The following is a 20,950-nucleotide window of genomic DNA, read 5'->3' on the forward strand; positions in this document are numbered from 1 at the left end:
AAAAAATCTTAGCACTGCAGAGGAGTTAACACATCATCCAGTCCAAACCTTTCAATGTTAATGTGACTGACCCAAGTTTAGGGAGAATAAGTGTCTACTGAATCCACAGAGCTAGTAAGTTTCAGGACCAACATTAGAACTTGAGGGCTCTGATTCTCAGGTCAACTTTTTTCTTGTTTCATCAATCATGACTTTATTTGAATCATGTTTTCTCTGACTGGCAGGAGAATACCTGGTGACTGAGGAAGGAAGGGAGATAGTCCCTGAATAACACATAGGATGAGATAAAGGCTTCTCTAGTAACAAACCAAGGACCCTGAAGGTCTTTCTGAGTACTAAACAATTCTGGTAGGATGAATAGATTTCAGTGTTTTCAATTATTTATTACCACCTTTATTGATGATTTTGGTTGCAAGAGCCTAAAATTTTTTTCAATCAAGCTCAAGCAAAATGAAATAAAAACAAAACAAAACCTCCAACCCAGACCAACAAACATTTGCTAATTTTTTTGTGGTTGGGGGATTATCTTCTATGAAAGCTGATAATTGAAATAGCTGCAAGAACCAGCGTATCAAGATAAAAATAGAAATCAATGAACCAGAGCTATTTCTTTCTCCCCTCCGCTGCTGCTGCTGCTAAGTTGCTTCAGTCATGTCCGACTCTGTACGACCCCATAGATGGCAGCCCACCAGGCTCCTCTGTCCCTGGGATTCTACAGGCAAGAATACTGGTGTGGGTTGCCATTTCCTTCTCCAATCCATGCATGCATGCTAAGTCGCTTCAGTCGTGTCTGACTCTGTGCGACCCCATAGACAGCAGCCCACCAGGCTCCTCTGTCCACGGAATTCTCTAGGCAAGAGTACTGGAGTGGGTTGCCATTTCCTTTCTCCCCTCCCTGACCTCCAATTCTGCTTGATTCTGCTACTTGCAAATTGGCTTGATCTCTCTTCTTACAGGTAGCCTCTTTCTGGAAGGAGGTATTGAGACATTGACAACCTGCCTAGCAACCCTGGGAGAAAGAGAGTTCTTCTTTCTAGAGTCCATATAGTGACCCAGAGAAGGATCTGATTAGCTCTGCTAGGCCCATATGCCCATGACTGTATTGACTGGGGGATATCATGGCCTGAATAAAGGTGGCTCTTGCTGCTTATATTCAGTTAAGAGTTACCACCCCAGAATAAACCATGTTGCCAAGTTTTCCAATTTTTCAAGTGAAGCTGGAAATAAAGATTGGGGGCAGGGGTGCACTAAAATGTCTCAATTTTTAAGTGTTGGCAAATATTGTATGTGCGTGCTCAGTTGCTCAATCATGTTCAACTCTTTTCGACCCTATAGACCATAGCTTGCCAGGCTCCTCTGTCCATGGAATTCTCCAGGCAAGAATACTGGAGTGGGTTACCATTTCCTCCTCCATGGGATCTTCCCAACCCAGGGATCGAACTCATCTCCTGTATTTCCTGCATTGGCAGGAGGATTCTTTACCATTGAGCCACCTGGGAAGCTTGGCAAATATTACATAAGACAAGTAAAACACATCTCATGGGTCTTATTTAGTTCAGAGGTCACCAGTTTGCAACTTCTGGTTTAGAAGTTCACCCTCTTTGAGTACCATGATTAGAACACGGCCTTGAATATAGAAGGAGCTCAGCACATAATTTCTTGAATGGAAGAATGAATTATTTGAAAGCCTTACCAATTTAGATTAAGACTGTTGTTTAGGATTTTACAAAACTTAACTTTTCTCTTTACATTCAATAAAGTGTCCCTATTCAGGATTTCAAGGTTGAATACATGTTTATTCCACAAATATCCTTTGCCAATCTTTATTCCAGGTTAAACTCACAATGCAAAAAGACCCTTAGACAGCTGTGAGATTGAAAGTATGCTTTTACATTAAAACAAGCGGGGGTGGGGAATACAAAAATAAACTGAGGCAAAGAAAGAAGTAAATGAACGAAATGAAAGTCCCTGAGTCATGTTCGACTCTTTGAGACCCCACGGACTATACAGTCCATGGAATTCTCCAGGCCAGAATACTGGAGTGGGTAGCCTTTCCCTTCTCAAAGGATCTTCCCAACCCAGGGACTGAACCCAGGTCTCCTGCATTGCAGGAGGATTCTTTACCAGCTGAACCACAAGGGAAGCCCAAAGAAAGAAGTAACTTAAGTATTAAAATTCCTGCAAATAGCGCTTCCCCTTTTACAAGTGAAAACCAGTTACATAAGAGATGAATGTGGTAAATGTACAGATTTGCACATCTAAAATACATGTGGGAATACCCTGGTGGTGCAGTGCTTAATACTCTGTGCTGTCACTGTAGAGGGTCCGGGTTTAATTCCTGATTGGAGAACTAAGATCCCACAAGTTCCCTGGCACTGCCAAAACAAAACCAAAAACAAATACATGTAACTGTATGTTTAAAATATACAGACTCACTGTTCTTAAGATATGGAAGTTAGGTCTTGTATTCCAAGCTATCAATGACTTCTGGCCCAGTTATTTAGCCTATATGTGTCTACCTCTTTTTTTTTTCCCTGTGAACTAAAACCACATATTCGTTCATGATTCATTAAACAAAGACAGATTGAGACAACAAAACCCAGGTACTAGGCATAACGTGTTTAGCCAGAGTTGAAGAGCAGGTGGTCGTTCCTTTGTTTTTTGAGTCTTTTAACTACTGGACCACCAGGGAATTTCTTAGAACAGGTGGTTTTTCTTTCAAGGATTGTGTAACTAGTGTGGAGTGCAAATAATTATTAATAGGCTGTAGAGAAGTAAATGTCATGGGAGAGGTAGAGAAGAGTGGAAGAAGAGTTGTGAAAACTCAGTTTGAAATTATTGTCTAGGGATTGATTTTGAGGGCCATGAAAGCAAGGACGAAATATTAGGTGGTAAACAGAGATTCACCACATGGAGGTGGTATTATCTTCTATTGTGAAAGTGCTGAACTCAATATGCCAGCAAATTTGGAAAACTCAGCAGTGGCCACAGGACTGGAAAAGGTCAGTTTTCATTCCAATCCCAAAGAAAGGCTATGCCAAAGAATGCTCAAACTACCACACAATTTCACTCATCTCACATGCTAGTAAAGGCATGCTCAAAATTCTCCAAGCCAGGCTTCAGCAATACATGAACCGTGAACTTCCAGATGTTCAGTCTGGTTTTAGAAAAGGCAGAGGAACCAAAGATCAAATTGCCAACATCTGATGGATCATCGAAAAAGTAAGAAGAGTTCCAGAAAAACATCTATTTCTGTTTTATTGACTATGCCAAAGCCTTTGACTGTGTGGATTACAATAAACTGTGGAAAATTCTGAAAGAGATGGGAATATCAGACCACCTGACCTGCCTCTTGAGAAACCTGTAGGCAGGTCAGGAAGCAACAGTTAGAACTGGACATGGAACAACAGACTGATTCCAAATAGGAAAAGGAGTACGTCAAGGCTGTATATTGTCACCCTGCTTATTTAACTTATATGCTTATATTGTCACCCTGCTTATTTAACTTATATGCAGAGTACATCATGAGGAATGCTGGGCTGGAAGAAGCACAAGGTGGAATCAAGATTGCCAGGAGAAATATCAACAACCTCAGATATGCAGATGACACCACCCTTATGGCAGAAAGTGAAGAGGAACTAAAGAGCCTCTTGATGAAAGTGAAAGAGTAGAGTGAAAAAGTTGGCTTAAAGCTCAACATTCAGAAAACTAAGATCATGGCATCTGGTCCCATCACTTCATGGGAAATAGATGGGGAAACAGTGTCAGACTTTATTTTTCTGGGCTCCAAAATCACTGCAGATGCTGATTGCAGCGATGAAATTAAAAGACGCTAACTCCTTGGAAGGAATGTTATGACCAACCTAGATAGCATATTAAAAAGTAGAGACATTACTTTGTCAACCAAGGTCCGTCTAGTCAAGGCTATGGTTTTTCCAGTGGTCATGTATGGATGTGAGAGTTGGACTGTGAAGAAAGCTGATCGCCGAAGAATTGATGCTTTTGAACTGTGGTGTTGGAGAAGACTCTTGAGAGTCCCTTGGACTGCAAGGAGATCCAACCAGTCCATTCTAAAGGAGATCAATCCTGGGTGTTCATTGGAAGGACTGATGCTAAAACTGAAACTCCAATACTTTGGCCACCTCTTGCGAAGAGTTGACTCACTGGAAAAGACTCTGATGCTGGGAGGGATTGGGGGCAGGAAGAGAATGGGACGACAGAGAATGAGATGGCTGGATGGCATCACTGACTCGATGGACATGAGTTTGAGTGAACTCCGGGAGTTGGTGATGGACAGGGAGGCCTGGCGTGCTGTGGTTCATGGGGTCGCAGAGAGTCGGACACGACTGAGCGACTGAACCGAACTGAACTGAACTGAAGGGGGGAAAAAGTTTTTTCACGCATTAAAACAGAGCTAAATGAAACTTCCGAACTTTGAATTTAAAAATTAACCTGATCAGTTAAATACAAATTTTAAGGGTGCACGTTTAATTTCGTTGCTTTTTCTTGGTTTTTTGGGTTTTTGTTCGCAGCCCGCCACATGAGGGATCTTAGCTCCCGGACGCGGGCCCCCTGCAGTGGAAGCTTCCACTCTTAACCAGTGGACCGCCGGGAAGTCCCTAACTTCGTTGCCTTAATCTCAATCACATTAAAATTTAATTTTAATTATTTTCAAATTAAATGAACAAATGGTCAGCCTCCTGGCCGTTCAGACCTTGACCGAAACCGTCGCCTCTTTCACTCAGTGCCTGTCCATGCCGATCCGGAACCTGCCCTCCTGCAAAAGTTTCTGTAGGGACTCAGTCTTTAGGTGCGCCGCCTTTGCCCCACCCATCACAGTATTGTTGGGCATTTTTATTGGCTATAGAGCTCTGGTTTCGTTGCTCTGATTGGTCATCGGCTTGCTGTCGCGAAGACGCCAGTTTCCTGGGATACGCCTCGAGCCAGCGGAGGCCTAGGGGAGGTTGTGAGGTACCCTGAGCAGGAACCCGGCCGGGGCGCGCACCGGGGCTCCTGGGCTTAGTTCGTGGACGCCATGGCCAGCGTCCACGAGAGCCTCTACTTCAACCCCATGATGACCAATGGGGTGGTGCACGCCAACGTATTTGGTATCAAGGACTGGGTGACGCCGTATAAAATCGCGGTGCTAGTGTTGCTGAACGAGATGGGCCGCACGGGCGAGGGCGCCGTTAGCCTCATGGAGCGGAGAAGGCTCAACCAGCTGCTCCTGCCGCTGCTGCAGGTGAGGGTCTCCGGTTCATCCAGCAAACCCTTACTGTGCACCTGCTCTGTGACGGGACAGCTCCCTGGGGGCACGGGGGTTTATCGATACTCTGTCTGCCCTTTTGGACCGCGAGAAATATAGATATTACCAGCTAACAGTACTTACGATGGACCAGGCACTTTACATGCATTTTTTTGGGGCAGGTTTACATATGACTCCAGCATTTATTATCTGAGTGACTGGGGAAAGAGTTATTTTCGCAGATTCTCCGTCTTATGTAGAATGAGGCTACATGTAGGCTTGAGCGTTGGAGACACAGGTACAGTCGCTGTACCCTCAGTTCAGTTCAGTTCAGTCGCTCAGTCGTGTCCGACTCTCCGCGACCCCATGAATCACAGCACGCCAGGCCTCCCTGTCTATCACCAACTCCCGGAGTACACTCAAACTCATGTCCAAGGAGTCGGTGATGCCATCCAGCCATCTCATTCTCTGTCGTCCCCTTCTCCTTCCGCCCCCAACCTTTCCCAGCATCAGAGTCTTTTCCAGTGAGTCAACTCGCCGCATGAGGTGGCCAAAGTATTGCAGTTTCAGCTTTAGCATCAGTCCCTCCAATGAACATCCAGGATTGATCTCCTTTAGAATGGACTGGTTGGATCTCCTTGCAGTATAAGGGACTCTCAAGAGTCTTCTCCAACACCACAGTTCAAAAGCATCGATTCTTCGGCGATCAGCTTTCTTCACAGAGGACCGTAATAAGTGGTAACAGTGACATAAAAGTAACAGCCAACATTCATCACTTACTGTGTACTAAGCACTTGATGGGCTTCCCTGGTGGCTCAGACTGTAAATTAATCTGCCCACAATGCGGGAGACCCGGGTTCAATCTCTGAGTTAGGAAGATCCCCCCTGTGAAGGGAATGGCAAGAACCCACTCCAGTATATTTGCCTGGAGAATTCCAAGGACAGAGGAACCTGGTGGCCTACAGTCCATGGGTTTGCAAAGAGTCGGACACGACTGAGCAACTAACACAAACAAGCACTTTACATGTTTTATTTCCCTTTGCAGACTCAGATTGTAACTCTACTGCTTACCTGCTGTGCAACTTGGGCAAGTTCCATAACAAGTTTGGGTCTTTGCTTTTTCTCTGTAAAATGGAAAACAATGATAGAAACTGTCATGTGTTGACTGTGTTAAGTTAGAAAATCCATGAGAACATTTTACAGTGTTTGGCACATAATAAATGCTCAATCACTTTTAGCTATTTTCATTTTAATCTCATGCACTTTCCCTTAGATCAGTTGTGGTTTTTCCATGTATTCAGGTGATTATATGAGTGACGTCTCTCTCCCCTACTAGACTGTAACATCCATGAGGGCATTACTTTGTCCTGTTCTTGCTCACCTTGTATCCCCAAAGACTAGTACACTATAGTTTATAACAGGCTTTTTTTTATATTAAGAATTTTTTTTTAAATGTGGACTGTTTTTTAGAGTCTTTATTGAATTCATTAAAATACTGCTTCTGTTTTATGTTTTGATTTTTTTGGCTGCAAGGCATATGGGACTGACCAGGGATCAAACCCACACCCCCTGCTTTGGAAGGCAGTCTTAACCACTGGCCCACCAGGGAAGTCCTTATAAAGGGCTTTTTTTTTAATCCATCACCTTCTTTGGGGCAGGGGGAGGAGTACTGAGGACACTGATTAAGTGACTTGCCCAATTAGTTAAATAAAAGTAGTAGGGTCTCTAGAACTTGCAGCTCCCAGTCCTGTCTCCATTACTGTTGTAAGTGTAGAGCCCCCCCAAATAAAGTCTGTCACTGTTTCCATTGTTTCCCCATCTATTTGCCATGAAGTGATGGGACCGGATGCCATGATCTTAGTTTTCTGAATGTTGAGTTTTAAGCCAACTTTTTCACTCTCCTCTTTCACTTTCATCAAGAGGCTCTTTAGTTCTTCTTCATTTTCTGCCATATTGGTGGTGTCATCTGTGTATCTGAGGTTATTGATATTTCTCCCAGCAGTCTTGATTCCAGCTTGTGCTTCATCCAGCCTGGCATTTTAATTAACATAAATATAGAATTCATCTAGCTAAGTTCCAGCCTTTACTTACTTGCTTATTGTTTGACTTTAAAAATTAGCTGATTTTTAACTACTCAACTAATACACAAAGAGTCATTGTAAAACTTTAAATGATACTAAAGTTGATAGAGTGGAAGTTTATGGTTCTTTTGTAGACCCTCTAATCCTGTTTCCTCTCAGAGATTATCAGGGTTCATATTCCTTCATTCATCTATGAATATTTACTGAGTAACAGTTTAGAATGGATCTTTCTAGACCTTTTGCTATGTATATGTGTATATAGATAGGTTGATGCATATGATTATAAATATGAATACTTGTATCCTTTTTGTTTAATTCTGTATTTTGTTTGTTTGTTCATTTTACATAAATTCTACTTCTATTCTATAGCTTGTTCCTTTCACTTAATAAGTCTTGGAGATCATTCCATGTCAGCATATTTGAGTAGATTTACCTCATCCTTTGTAATGGCTGCATTGTATTCCACACTGAGAAAATAAACATAATTTAACTCATACTTTAAAAAAATTAAGCAGTTTTTTTTTTTTTTTTTTGCCATACTTTAAGGCATCTAGGATCTTAGTTCTCACATCAGGGATTGAACCCATGCCCCCTGCAGTGGAAGCCAGAGTCTTAACCATTGGAGTGCCAGGGAAGTCCTTAACTCATACTTTTAATTAATGTTAAAATTTATAGATTATAAATGAGCTCTTTATTGATGGCCTTATAGATTCTTTAGTTTTTCTTCATTTCAAAAGCATGGGGAACATACCTTCCCCGGAAGTGGGCTTTCTGGGTTATCCACATCTAAAAGTGACATATATACTGTCAACTTACTCTCCAAAAGTATTCGGTGTTTAGTTGTAAACCTCAGCTAGGTTGAAATCTTCCTGATAGCTAAGGTCACATACTCTCTGTCTCTAATGGTACCTTTTATGGACTTGGGTAGATAATATGACTCCCTACCATCCAGTGTTTTGGAGGATCAGGTGAGATTATGTTTATGAAAAATAGGACCCCTGTGTTAGTGTATGTTCTCCAGGTTACAAAACAATTTGAATTATTTTACTTAATCGTTGCCACAAACATGGGACAGTATTATTATCTCCATCTTACTGATGAAGGGCCCAGGGAGGCAACACCTTTGCTACAGTTACCAAACTGAGAATGAAAGAACCTCAGACTACAGAGTCTGTGCCTTTTTTTTTTTCCATTTTAAGTCATTCCTCCAACTAAGAGAATGCCGTGCAAATGTGAAATATTGCTGTAGTGTTTTATGCAGATAGTTTTTTTTTTTTTTTCTGCTTCCTGGTTTGAGATTTCATGTTTGGAATAACTTTAAAACAGGTTGGATAGGGGAGGGAGAGGGATAAATTGGGAGATTAAGATTGATGTATACATATTATTGTACATAAAATAGATAATAAGGACCTACTGTATAGCACGGGAAACTACTCAGTACTCAGTACTCTCTATATGGGAAAAGAATCTAAAAGAGTGGATATTTGTACATATGTATATATATACATATGATTCCCATTGCTGTACACCTGAAACTAACACAACATTGTAAATCAGCTACATTCCAGTTTAAAAAAGAAAGCAGAGAGGTTGATAAATGAATTCATGTATGCAGCTGTTTATCAATCTCCAGCTCTTTAAAATTTTTCTGTAACCCTTCAATCTCTCCTTTACCCAGGGCCCAGATATTACACTGTCTAAACTTTACAAATTAATTGAAGAATCTTGTCCTCAGCTGGCAAACTCAGTGCAGATCAGGTAAGCTCCATTTTCTTCTGTATATATGAAAAGTGGCACATGGTGATTATTTCCTTAAAAAAAAGATATCTTTGTTATTCTAGCTTGTTTTCCTAAGTACCTTAATTTGATTTTTTTTTTTAATGGATAACATTAAACATACTGCTTCAAAATTTATTATTCTGTATGGATCTACTTTGTTCCTTTTAGTTGTTGCAGAGAATTTCATTTTTACTGGCTGATATGCTACTTTGAGAAATTTTATAATCAAGAAAACATCAGCAATGATACTTTTCAGAATATGGGGGTGACATTTTGGATTTTCAGATAGATTCATTTTAGGCGATTGTGGAATATGAAATGTGGGAAGATATTCAAAGGGCCTTCCTAAAATCCTTACCTCATTTTTCTTGTTCAGAATCAAACTGATGGCTGAAGGCGAATTGAAGGATATGGAACAGTTTTTTGATGACCTTTCAGATTCTTTTTCTGGAACCGAGCCAGAGGTTCACAAAACGAGTGTAGTAGGTATGAAATTCTTCTAAGGAGAGCAGAGAATATTTTCACTGAAGTGAACGGCTCTCTGAGTCACATCTGTTGTTAACTCTGCTGTAATCTGAGCATAGGCAGTGGGGATGTTGGACATGTTTTAGTTTGTATCCGTTGCCTTGCATTTTGATCTGTGTTTAAGTAACTGTCTTGTGGGAAAGCATCTTCTGTTTTGTCTACTGTCTAACTGTATTAGACTGGTTATGGAGCCTTTCAGGGTTTCTCAGCTCTTTCCCACGGTCCTCTGCTCCCTTGAACACATTGCACAGCTAAGTCAGGGTCACCAGCTAAGGTTTTATGAAGAGAGGTAAGAGTAGATTACTGTTATAGTTTGTAAGTCTTGGGTGTCCATGAAGTTTCCTGATGCTTTTCTGTTAGCTTTGTAGCCATGCTCCATCCACCTGACTTTTCTTTCCTGGTAGTTTTGATGTTATTCACCATAAGTTATTTATTGATCTTCCATGTGCCAGGCTCTGGACTTGAAGAGAGACTGGAACCTTTCTCTTAACGCAGATTACATTCTTGTGGTTGTGGGGAGAAGGGCGGGCAGATAGTAGAAAGGAAACAAATACGATAACTTCTGATAGTTATAACAGTCACGAGAGGATACACTGGCTGGATAAAAAGTGGCGTGTGGGTGGGAGGACTGAGCTTTTAATATAAAGAGAAAATCAGCTTCAAAGGTGATGAAAGAACATTCTCAGTGGAGGAAACAGCAACTGCAAGTGTCTTTTTTTCAATTATTTTGAAGGAAGAATTGCAGCAAATAGTCATTGACTTGGTGTCACCCGGTTTTCGAGTTAATGCCTTCGGCTAGTCTGTGTCTTATTTTGTAGGCTTATTTCTGCGTCACATGATCTTGGCCTACAGTAAGCTGTCTTTCAGTCAAGTGTTTAAACTGTACACTGCCCTTCAGCAGTACTTCCAGAATGGTGAGAAAAAGACCGTGGAAGATGCTGATATGGAACTGGCCAGCAGAGAGGAGGGCGAAAGGAAAATGGAAAAAGAAGAACTTGACGTATCTATAAGGTAACTTGGGTTTCTCCAGTGTGAATCCCTTTCCTGTGAAATAGTGTCATTACAGGGATAGTAAATCCTCATTCATCCAGAGTTTCTGCATTGGCTGTCATCTTTCTGTCCCTCCAGATCCAGGAAGTGGACCTTTACAGGCTGCATCAGTTAGTTCTTCCCCCTCTAACTTCTGATTGGGAGGCACTGGTGGGAAATCCAGAGGATCAAGGAGAGAGTAAGGTCAGGGTGTTGATTCACTGGTTCCCTTCCTTCAAGGTCATGGTGGACTGAGTATAGGGTCACTGCCTCCATCAGGTGGCCTCTTTGCAGACCTCAAGGGTCTGGTTACTGGGAAGGTTTCCCAGGCCTGGTGCGAAAGGTGCCCCACTGTTCCCAGCCCTGGGTACTGTATTACTCACTATGGCTTCTCCATCCCCTGCCACTGTTTCTGAAAGTGGTCCTTTATTAAACTTACCTCATGTTACCCCATTTGAATTTGCCGTTTGTTTTCTGCTGGGACCCTGAGCGGTAGTGTAGTGTTCATTATATCACAGTGAATTAACAGTTGATTAATTCCGTGAAAACTTATTGAATGCCTCCTAAAGTTTAAGCCCTGGGGATGTGGTGGCACTGTTCAGCTAGGTGTTCAAGCTCAAAGCCTAGGTGTGTCCCTGGGTCCTTCCCCTCCTTCATCCCAACAGCCAGTCCTTCTGCAGAGTCAGCCAGAACTTCCTCCACAGTGTGTTTGGAATCAGTTCACCTCTCTCCATCACCACTGCTTCCCCGAAGGTCTCAGTACCTGGTCTCTTTCCTGGATGACTGCTCCAGCCTCCTGGCTGCTTTCCCTGCCTCCTCTCTTGACTCCTTACTCTCAGTTTTTCCTGCAATATCCAAGGGAACCATCACGGATGTAAACCACACCACATGTTCTTATGCCCCAAACCCTCCTTGACTGTCCATGGAATTTAGACCGAAATCGGAGCTACTGTGGCCCTGGTACCTGTCTGATCTGGCCCCTGTCATCTTCCTTACTTCTTTTTCCTGCCTTTCCCTTCACTGTCAGAGTCTATCGGCTCTGGCTTGATTTCAGTTTCTTGAATACGCCCAGCCAAGCTCTGCCTCAGGGTGCCTGGTGTACTCTCCCTGGCTTCTCACCTCCCTCCCTTCCTTTCACCATTCGGCTCCCATGGCCTCACACAGGCCTTCCCTGACTACGTGTGTGAAGTAACCTCCAACCTCAGTACTTCCATCTTCTTTATTTCCTTCATAGCTCTCCTCAGTAAGCAACCTTTTGCATTTATTTACTTACTCATTTATATTTCCCTTTGTACTCCATCAAGAGTTAAGACCCTCCTTCTCTGTTATATGTCACCTCCTTTTCCTCAGTGCTTGGCTTGCAGTGTCTGAATATGTGTTGGACAAATGAGAATCAGAACATGTCGTCCAATGAGACATGTCCAATGAGAGAATCAGAACATGTCATCCAATGCCCAGACTGATAACTGGCCCCATAAAACACTTTGTGTTGACTCCCTTCCCTTTGCTGTTTCATGTCCCCTCTCCCCAGCTGTTACCTGGGATCACCTCCCAAATAGACCACTTGTGTTTGGAGAGGAAACGTGTGTGTGTGTGATCTCAGGGAGCCCACGGTCTGGGGAGGAAGACTGACATGAAAACAGATAACGACACGTAACAGTATGTTCAGAGCTCTGAGAGAAGCAAGTCCTCACCTGCCCTGGATAGGCTGGCCAACCCCCTTGGGGGCTGGCAGGTATAGCCAGGGAATATTTCCCTGCAGTTCCTAGGAGTGGCCTTTATATGGTTATGTGATTTGTTCAGCACATACTGGGAGCAAGAAGATTATAGTACCAGTGAGTACTTGCGAAAACTCAGACTTGCTCACAATGCTTCTCGTGGGGTGGAAAGGCTGTACCTTGTAGAGTTGAGTCTGTCTCTGGAGTCAGACCCCTGGATTTGAATTCTGGCTCTTTCACTCCCTCCCTTGGGCAGATCACCTTCTCTGTACCTCAGATTTCTCACCTGCAAAATGGGGCTTATGTCACCACCTCAGAGGGTTGTTGTGAGAATTAAATGATAAATCTGTATAAAGTGTTTAGAACTGTGCCTGGTATATAGTAAACATTGGACAAATATGTGCTATTCTTCTTGAAATTTCTCTTTTTTTATTATTTTTTAAATTTTTATTTAATAAATGGTACAAAGCACAATGCCATAAACATTAACAATTAAAATTTCACCAAATGAAAAAAATACTATAGAATACACATTTGCAAAAAGCTACATTAAGTTATTTTACAACTGCCTCAAGCTGCAAAAAGAAAAAAAACCCAATGCCATACCTAAGTTATCCCTCTCTCAAAATAATGCCATTTATATTATAAACCACAAGCTCCCCATCAAAAGATGGGAACTGCTTTTGTTAATTCATAAATATATATATATGACTGTATCACTTTGCTAGATACCTGAAACAAACATAACAAACATAACAGTGTTATGTTTGTTTATATAAAATAAAATATAGTACAATATAAAATAAAAATAAGTAACAGATCTTTGGGGCTTTACACTGAGTTAGAGTTCCTATCAGAGGGATAACAGCACCATAGCCGCACTGAATCCTCATGAAGGAGGCACACGAATGACTGGGTTACAAGAGTTACAGGAATGAGAGCTGCTCATTTCCCAGAAACTACAGCTCATAGAAAACCAACAAAGGCACAAGATACAGACCATTCACTTATGAATGTGTAAAACTCAAGAAAGTCCACATCACTCCTACAGCATGTCGAAAGTGCCTCAGAATTCACACAGTACCAACTTTCTCATGGTTCTGGTTAAATTACATATACCAATTTATAACAAACGGCAAAATCTGTAACTCTGTTCAAAGTTTTAAAAGATTACTTAAGAATAGTTTCTTGTATTGGCCACCTTTATAATTCTGGTTTCTGAAATTTCTCTTTTAAGAAGCTTCCAGGAAACAAGGTGTTCTCTGTCCTAGCTACTTTATATGCTTTTAAAGTAGGAGAATGTCAGTTCTTCAGAAATGTTAGAATTCAGACTTTTCTTAATTAGGTTTGACTTTCTTCCAAATTAATCTGATTTACTTAGGTCTAATTATATTGTTTTGATCCTGTTCTAAGAATTCATTTGTGTGTAATGTAACAGTATGTCTAATGTTAAGGTGTATGGTTTCAGAAAATAGTATGCATTCAGTAAACTGAATTTCATCACTGAAATAGAAGAAATGTATTTAAATGTTATTCTAGGGAGTTCCCTGGTGGTCCAGTTGTTAGTACTTGGCAGAGTCACTGGTTGGGAAACTAAAGATCCCACAAGCTGCACAGTGTGGCCAAAAAATAAAATCCCATTACAGAAGAACATGCAGACTGACATTTAGCTTCAGCTTTTCATTTGCTTCTTGTTGCTACGGGGCAGCATTTGTTTCCTGCAATGAGAGAGGAGGCTTGTAGGGTTACACCATGTGGGTTTGCAGCGGAGACTATTAGTAGCTGGAACTGCATCTTCTCTGTGCTCCAAAAAGGACCTAACAAAAGTCCTTTTTAAAAAAAAAAAAAAATTTATTTATTTTTGGCTGTGCTGGGTCTTCCGTGCTACATGGACTTTCTCTAGTTGCAGAGAGTAGGGTGGGGGGTGGGCAGGGAGGGCTACTCTCTAGTTGCTTTGCATGGGCTTCTCATAGCAGTGGCTTCTTTTGTTGCAGAGCACAGGCTTCAAGGCCCAAAGGCTTGGGTAGTTATGGCTCCCGGGCTCTAGAGCACAGGCTCAGCAGTTGTGATGCACGGGCTTAATTGCTCTGTGGTATGTGGGGTCTTCCTGGACCAGGGATCAAACCCATGTCTCCAGCACTGGCAGGTGGATTTTTTTTTTTTTTCCCAACTGCTGTTGCTCAAGCATCTCTGCTCAGACAAAACAAAAACATAAACCCAAATGATTGAAGTTAGAGAGAATACAAAATAACAATGCTGAGAGCTGGGATGGGAAGAGGAGGCACATCCTTCTCAGATTAGAGCCACCTGTGCACCCTGCCTTCTGCTGTCTGTGGAGTTTGCTTCCTCCCAGTGGGCAGTGGCTTGTGGGTCTGAAATCCATTCTCCACTGGGCGCCGGCAGCTGTAACCACTGCTGTCAGTTGCTGAGGCTCGCCTGTTGCCCTACCTAGGCGGTACAGGATGGATCTTCAGTACCATGGGTCTGCCCGGTGCTGCTGGTTGTAGAATTGTAGTTTGATCTGATCTTTGATCTGACTCACAAGGTTCATGGACAGCAGGATTCCCACCAGCTGCACGATGGCCAGGCCTAGTGCCACAACACCAGGTACGAAGAGATTGCTGTGTTGACCAATCTGTCAGTACGGCCATGGATGTAGATGACTTGACTAGCTTCCAAGTAGTCAAAGGCCCACATACCTTGGCCACACATGGTGTTGATCACTGCCTGGTTGGGGGAAGGCAAGCAACAGGAGTAAGGCACAGAACAGCGCTCAAGGCTGGGGTTGTCTTCTGAACAGTTGAAGTACATGTTCAGGGACCAGTCCTTGTAGGAAATCCCTCCACAGTAGCTGAGCGCCTTCTGGCCAAAGATCTATGAGGTTCTGAAGGTCCAAGTCATTTTGGTAGTGCACAGTGGCATTATTGATAATCTCACTCACTTTGCCCCGCACCTTGTCTGAGAAGATGAAGCCCAGGGCCCCAGCTGGTAGCTATAGCAGGAACATGATGTGAGGACAAAGGGAGAACGTCTGCAGGAGCAGACGTTTTCACAGAGAGATCCTCTGATGCAGCCGCAGAAGGTGAGCAGGAACATGAGGATGCCCATCGTGATTAGCAGGATAGCTGGGTCCACGGTCAGGCAGGCCAGCGCTGCCTCTGGGGGAGCGGCTGTCTCTCTGTCTGCTCTGGTGCCAACTGAATGGGGTACCCGGGGTGGGGGGCACTCCCAGAACTGTCCTCCTCCCCTGGTGGGGGACTCACCAGTGTGGCTAGGTAAAGGTTACAGGGAGCAGTACTGCCCTCCCACGGGGAGAACACCAAGGTCCCAGAAGGGTCTGTGGCCTTTAATTTGAGGAGCTAACAACTTTCCCAGGTTTGAGAGAGGAGGAACCATCTTCACTCCAGAAAAGAATTAGAATGGCATTAGGCTCACTGGCTTCCGCCAGTTCTGTTTCCTGGAGACTTCATGTAGAGGAATAGGAATGGAGGTTAAGTTTCTTCAGAACAGAGTGAAGGGAGGGCTGAAGCCTCTGGCTAGTCTTTGCACCCAGAAGCCTACCTTCTTCCCTGCTGCTGCTGCTGCTGCTGCTAAGTCGCTTCAGTCGTGTCCGACTCTGTGTGACCCATAGATGGCAGCCGACCAGGCTCCGCTGTCCCTGGGATTCTCCAGGCAAGAACACTGGAGTGGGTTGCCATTTCCTTCTCCAATGTGTGAAAGTGAAAAGTGAAAGTGAAGTCGCTCAGTTGTGTCCTACTAGTAGCGACCCCATGGACTGCAGCCCACCAGGCTCTTCTGTCCATGCGATTTTCTAGGCAAGAGTACTGGAGTGGCTTGCCATTGCCTTCTCCGTCCTTCTTCCTTAGACACACCCTAAGCCTAAAATGCAGGCGGATCTCAGAAGATTCATGGGAGCTTGGGGAAATCCAGGTGAACTGGCTTGGGTGGCCAGGCAGAGTAAACCTCCAGGATTTGGCTAGAGGATGGCTGCCGCCTTAGCTCCATAACTTCTGTGGGGAGGAGGGCTGAAGGGCCAGGGGTGAAAGAGGCAGAGGAGAAAAGGGCTGGCAGGCTGATTCTTTACCATTGAGCCACCAGGGAAGCCCCAAAAGTCCCTTTTAACAAAAATTTCTAACAAAAGTAGAAAGTGGTGTTTCTTCACTTGTCAATGATTTAATAAAAATCTCCCAGCTTCATTAATTTATTCAACAAATGCTTATTCAGTGCTTCTGGTGCACCTGGTACTATGTTAGGTGCTGCGCTGTCTTCATGGAGGAAAGTCCCCGCCCTCGTGGAGTTTACATGGGGAGGGTGAGGTGGGAGTTGAGAGGTAACTACATTAACAGGTAATGTAACTTCAGAGTATGCCAGGCCGGAAAGGAATACCTAGGGCTCAAGGATACAGATAGTTGTGGAGTGCTGTCAGGAAAGGGCCCTTTAAGACTGGGAGCTTGCTAACAGAGGAACCAGCCCTGAGAAGAATTGTCAGAGCACATGCAGACTCAGAGCTCCCAAGACAGGACAGGCTGACATACCGGAGGGACAGAAGGAGGACAGTGTGGCCTGAGCATGTGAGATCAGGAGGAGGGGCTTGGTTCAGGTCCTCATGGCTTCCTTGGGTGTTTTGAAACTGTTCCCTGTCTCAGTTCTTCCCCTCCCCTGCTTTTTTCTTGTCGCTACCCTGCTCAGGAATCTCCAGAGACAGAGTCTCCCAGCCTGGTGTCTGAGGTGTTCCCCAGTTGACCTTTCTGACCTCAACTTCTGTTCCTCAACTTGGGTCCTTTACCCCAGCCGTCCAACTCTGCTCGTATCCCTCCAACAGGCCCAGCATTTTCCCATTCTGCGAGGTGTACTTTCCTAGAATGCCTTCTTCCATCCTCATCATTTCTCCACTCCTTCCCCACTTGTAAAGTCCTCACCACTCCAAGTGGAATGGTTTCTCCCGTTTCTAATGCAGAGATGATATTCATTCATTCATATTGTTTACTGCCATCACGTCACATTGGCTGGACTTAGCCTTCACCGAGACCGTGAGCCCATAAAGACACTGTGTTTTCAGGGACCTTAGACTTGTGTTTTATGTGTGCCCTTGGCCCCATTTGTTGATTGTTTAATCCTGTTGTATTTTTAAAATTTCAGTTATAGTGGGTGATTTAAGCACTTTAGAGGAGTTTCCAGAGTCCTTTTGAAAATCAGATGAATGCCATGTACTATCTTTACATTAAAAATGTGTATTTTGCATGCAGTTTTACAAGGTTCATGGGCTCCTAAAGCCCTTCATAGGCCCAGGTTAAATGCCTTTGATATACAGCCACTTGTAAGTCTTAAATTCTGTCTCAGCTGGATTCATAAACAAATTTATTTGAGTCCTTTTCCTAAATGAATAACACCCTTCCTAAACTGAATACCTTTGTGGCCTGTTAAGAGTTACTTTCTCTGGCATGTATTTGAGGCCCTGAGGAAGCACAGGAGGAGTCAGTAGAAGGGTGGTTTGGGCAGTGGTATTCTCACTTGCTTTTCCCAACCTTGTTCACGTTGGCCACTGTTACCACCATGGAAAAAAGTGAAAAGTGAAAGTGAAGTCGCTCAGTCATGTCCAAGGCCAAACTTGATCTTTATTTATAGTAAATCTGTTTGCCTTTATTTGTAGCTTTTTGCTTTGTGTGATTTTGGTTCTATTTTATTAACGTTTATTGTTCTTGTGTCCTTTATTATAAGCTACCTCAAATCTGTTTTTGGGGAAAGGGTTAAGTAAATAAAGCACCTGGTGATGGTGAGTATCATGGACCTTAGCGGAGGGTGGGCCGGGAGCAGTGTATCCCATTTCATCCAGATCCTCATTGGCCTCTAGCCTTTTTGTGTACTGCCATATTTATTTCAAGACTTGGGCTTGCTTTTTTTGAGGGATATGTTAAGAGAAAAGGGCATCTTATTGCCCAGACACTTCACTCTTTTCTGTTTGAGATCTTGGCCTGTGAATTTTCTTTCCACTTCCCTCTAGGTCACTGTTGTTTCAGTGATCTTTGTTGTACCGGGTCGGGGCTGTTCCTGGGCATCTGATACCTGCAGAATCTGATATACTTGCTGCCTTGTGAAACCAAGCGAATATTAGAGCAGCTTTTCCCAGAGTATTTTCTATGGGACGCTAGCCCTTCTTGATAGATGTCAGGAAAGAATTCCTCGTTTAGATGAGTTTGGTAAACGGTGCATTAAATAAAAGTGAATAAAGTGTCTCTCTGTTGGATTTATTTAATGTGTGACTTGAATCTCCAAGGAGGAAAGGGTATACAGCTGTTCCCAAGTGATTTAAGCTCAGCAGCATTTTTTTTCTTTTAGAATACCTATTTCCATATTGTTTGCATGAAACAGTTTGAGAACTGCTGTATTAGAGTGCTTATAGGAATATTGATGAGTAAACATTAATTTTTATATCTATTATAATCCTGTATAGAGAAGGCATTTCTTCAGAGTCATGTGGCAAAAGGTCAAAAAGTCATACCCTATTCTCAAAAATAAGACTGTGCATGCATAGATTTCTCAAGTTTAGATTTTTATCAGTATAAATCTTGTTTATTCTGTGTAATCTCAGCTTCTAGGCGAATGGTTGTTTCTTAGATGAATCCTCTTTTTCTTGTTCTTGAGTACAGCACCATCTTATATCTGTAGTGAGGTGTGAGAAACTATTCATTTATCTCCCAAACTCTGAGTGCCCGTTGTGCGCCTGGGCACCGACTGGGTGTTCGTATACGAATATAAGAACAACCAGTGTGACGGTGCTAGAGGCTGTGACCCTTGTTTCTGGGAGACATTGGGAGCTCAAATGAGAGATGTCTGGAGAGATTCTTGGAGGATATGGCACTTCAGGTATTCTTGAATGATGGATGGTGCAACAGTCCAACAGTAGATAGAAAAATAGGCCTTGCAGGTCAAAGAAATGGCGGGTGTGCATCTTGGCATGATAGGAAATTGTAAGGAGTTCATCAGGGCTGGGGTGTAGATGAGAAGGCAGAAGAGAGAGGTAGGACCACTCAGGAAGCATTGCACATGCCCTGCTAAGCAATGTGGGCTTTATTCTGGAAGGTAACGGGATTCCCCAGAGGGGCTTTAAGCGAGGGATGATATACTTGTGGCATGTGGGATCCTAGTTCCCTGACCAGGCATCCAACTAGCATCCCTTGTATTGGAAGCAGAGTCTTAACCACTGGACTAGTCTTAACCACTAGGGAAGTCCCTGCTGCTAAGTCGCTTCAGTCGTGTCCGACTCTGTGCCACCCCATAGACGGAAGCCCACCAGGCTCCCCCGTCCCTGGGATTCTCCAGGCAAGAACACTGGAGTGGGTTGCCATTTCCTTCTCCAATGTGTGAAAGTGAGAAGTGAAAGTGCAGTCGCTCAGTCGTGTCTGACCCTTAGCGACCCCACGGACTGCAGCCCACCAGGCTCCTCCATCCATGGGATTTTCTAGGCAAGAGAACTGGAGTGGCTTGCCATCCTAGACTTGCATTTTAGAAAGATCATGCTGGAGGCTGTATAGAGTTGAGATCTGCTTATTAAATTGTGTAAACTTTATCAGGACATTCAGCATCATTCCTAAGAAGAGAGAATTAATTTTAAAAGTTTTTATGCTTTTCTGAAGAAGAATCTATTTGACTTTGTAAGCATTACCATTTTCACTATTGTGTAATTCTTTATTGTTTTTACTTAATTTTTTTCCAGAGAAGAAGAGGTATCTTGCAGTGGGCCTCTGTCCCAAAAACAAGCGGAATTTTTTCTTTCTCAACAGGTAAGTTGGTTCTGTGATTTGTCATAATTTTTTTTTTTAATTTTGTGACATTATTTGTTGTTGCTGTTCCATTGTTCAGTCATGTCCGATTCTTTGTGACCCCATGGACTGCAGCACACCAGGCTTCCCTGTCCTTCACCATCTCCTGTCATGACATATGTTTGTTATGTGAGTAGGTTTATTAGTAAAGTGGCATTATTCTTACTTTTGGTCCTTTTTTCTTCACTAACAATGCAACTGTAGCTATAAGTCCCTCCCTATTTTGTATGTGATTTTATTTCTCTATTAGAGTCATAATGCGTGTTCATTTAGTAATTGTGTGTGACTAACACAGCCCCAAAATGTGATTTGGAAGACTTACTACCCTTTTCCCAACTTTTCATCAAGGACATTTTCAAACAGAAATAAAATTGAAAAGCATTGTACAGCGAATACCCACATACCCATCATCTGGGTCCTATGATTAATATTTCGCTCTGTTTATCATATATCCACCCATCTAGTCACCATTTCATCTTAGTTTTTGGATACATTTCGAGTTGCAAACACCAGTACACTTTCACCCAGACATTTCTTACTGGTGTTTTCGAACCTACTTTAGAATTTTTTCTTTTTTTGGTAATACAAGCTGAACGTTTTTCTTCCATGTTGTTTCAGCAAAGAATTTTGATTTTTGCTCTATTTTTAAGTTTCTTCTAATTTTATTATTAATTTTCTTTCTGCTGAAAGATGTAATGTTTTAGATCTAGATGCAGATAATAGAGTCACCCCTGCAAATGAACTTTAGACAGA

General features: G+C 42.9%; 1 protein-coding gene and 1 pseudogene across 2 annotated transcripts in view; one reads left to right on the forward strand and one right to left on the reverse strand.

Annotated features, from left to right (window-relative positions):
* Nucleotides 1-4,940: 4,940 nt before the first annotated feature.
* ANAPC5 (anaphase promoting complex subunit 5) overlaps nucleotides 4,941-20,950 on the forward strand; it is a 33,444-nt gene continuing 17,434 nt past the window's right edge. For both annotated transcript variants that reach the window (XM_055405059.2, XM_088828163.1), the window contains exons 1-5: nucleotides 4,941-5,242; nucleotides 9,005-9,084; nucleotides 9,482-9,591; nucleotides 10,449-10,641; nucleotides 20,092-20,158. In XM_055405059.2, coding sequence (XP_055261034.1) covers nucleotides 5,036-5,242; nucleotides 9,005-9,084; nucleotides 9,482-9,591; nucleotides 10,449-10,641; nucleotides 20,092-20,158 — 657 coding nt within the window. In that variant the 5' untranslated portion in view covers nucleotides 4,941-5,035. The remainder of the gene's footprint in view (nucleotides 5,243-9,004; nucleotides 9,085-9,481; nucleotides 9,592-10,448; nucleotides 10,642-20,091; nucleotides 20,159-20,950) is intronic.
* Nucleotides 14,848-17,253, reverse strand: LOC148774879 (tetraspanin-33 pseudogene; annotated as a pseudogene).

Source organism: Moschus berezovskii, chromosome 19 (genome assembly GCF_049115385.1).
Source record: "Moschus berezovskii isolate FMDL1 chromosome 19, NW_MosBer_1.0, whole genome shotgun sequence".
Taxonomy (NCBI): domain Eukaryota; kingdom Metazoa; phylum Chordata; class Mammalia; order Artiodactyla; family Moschidae; genus Moschus; species Moschus berezovskii.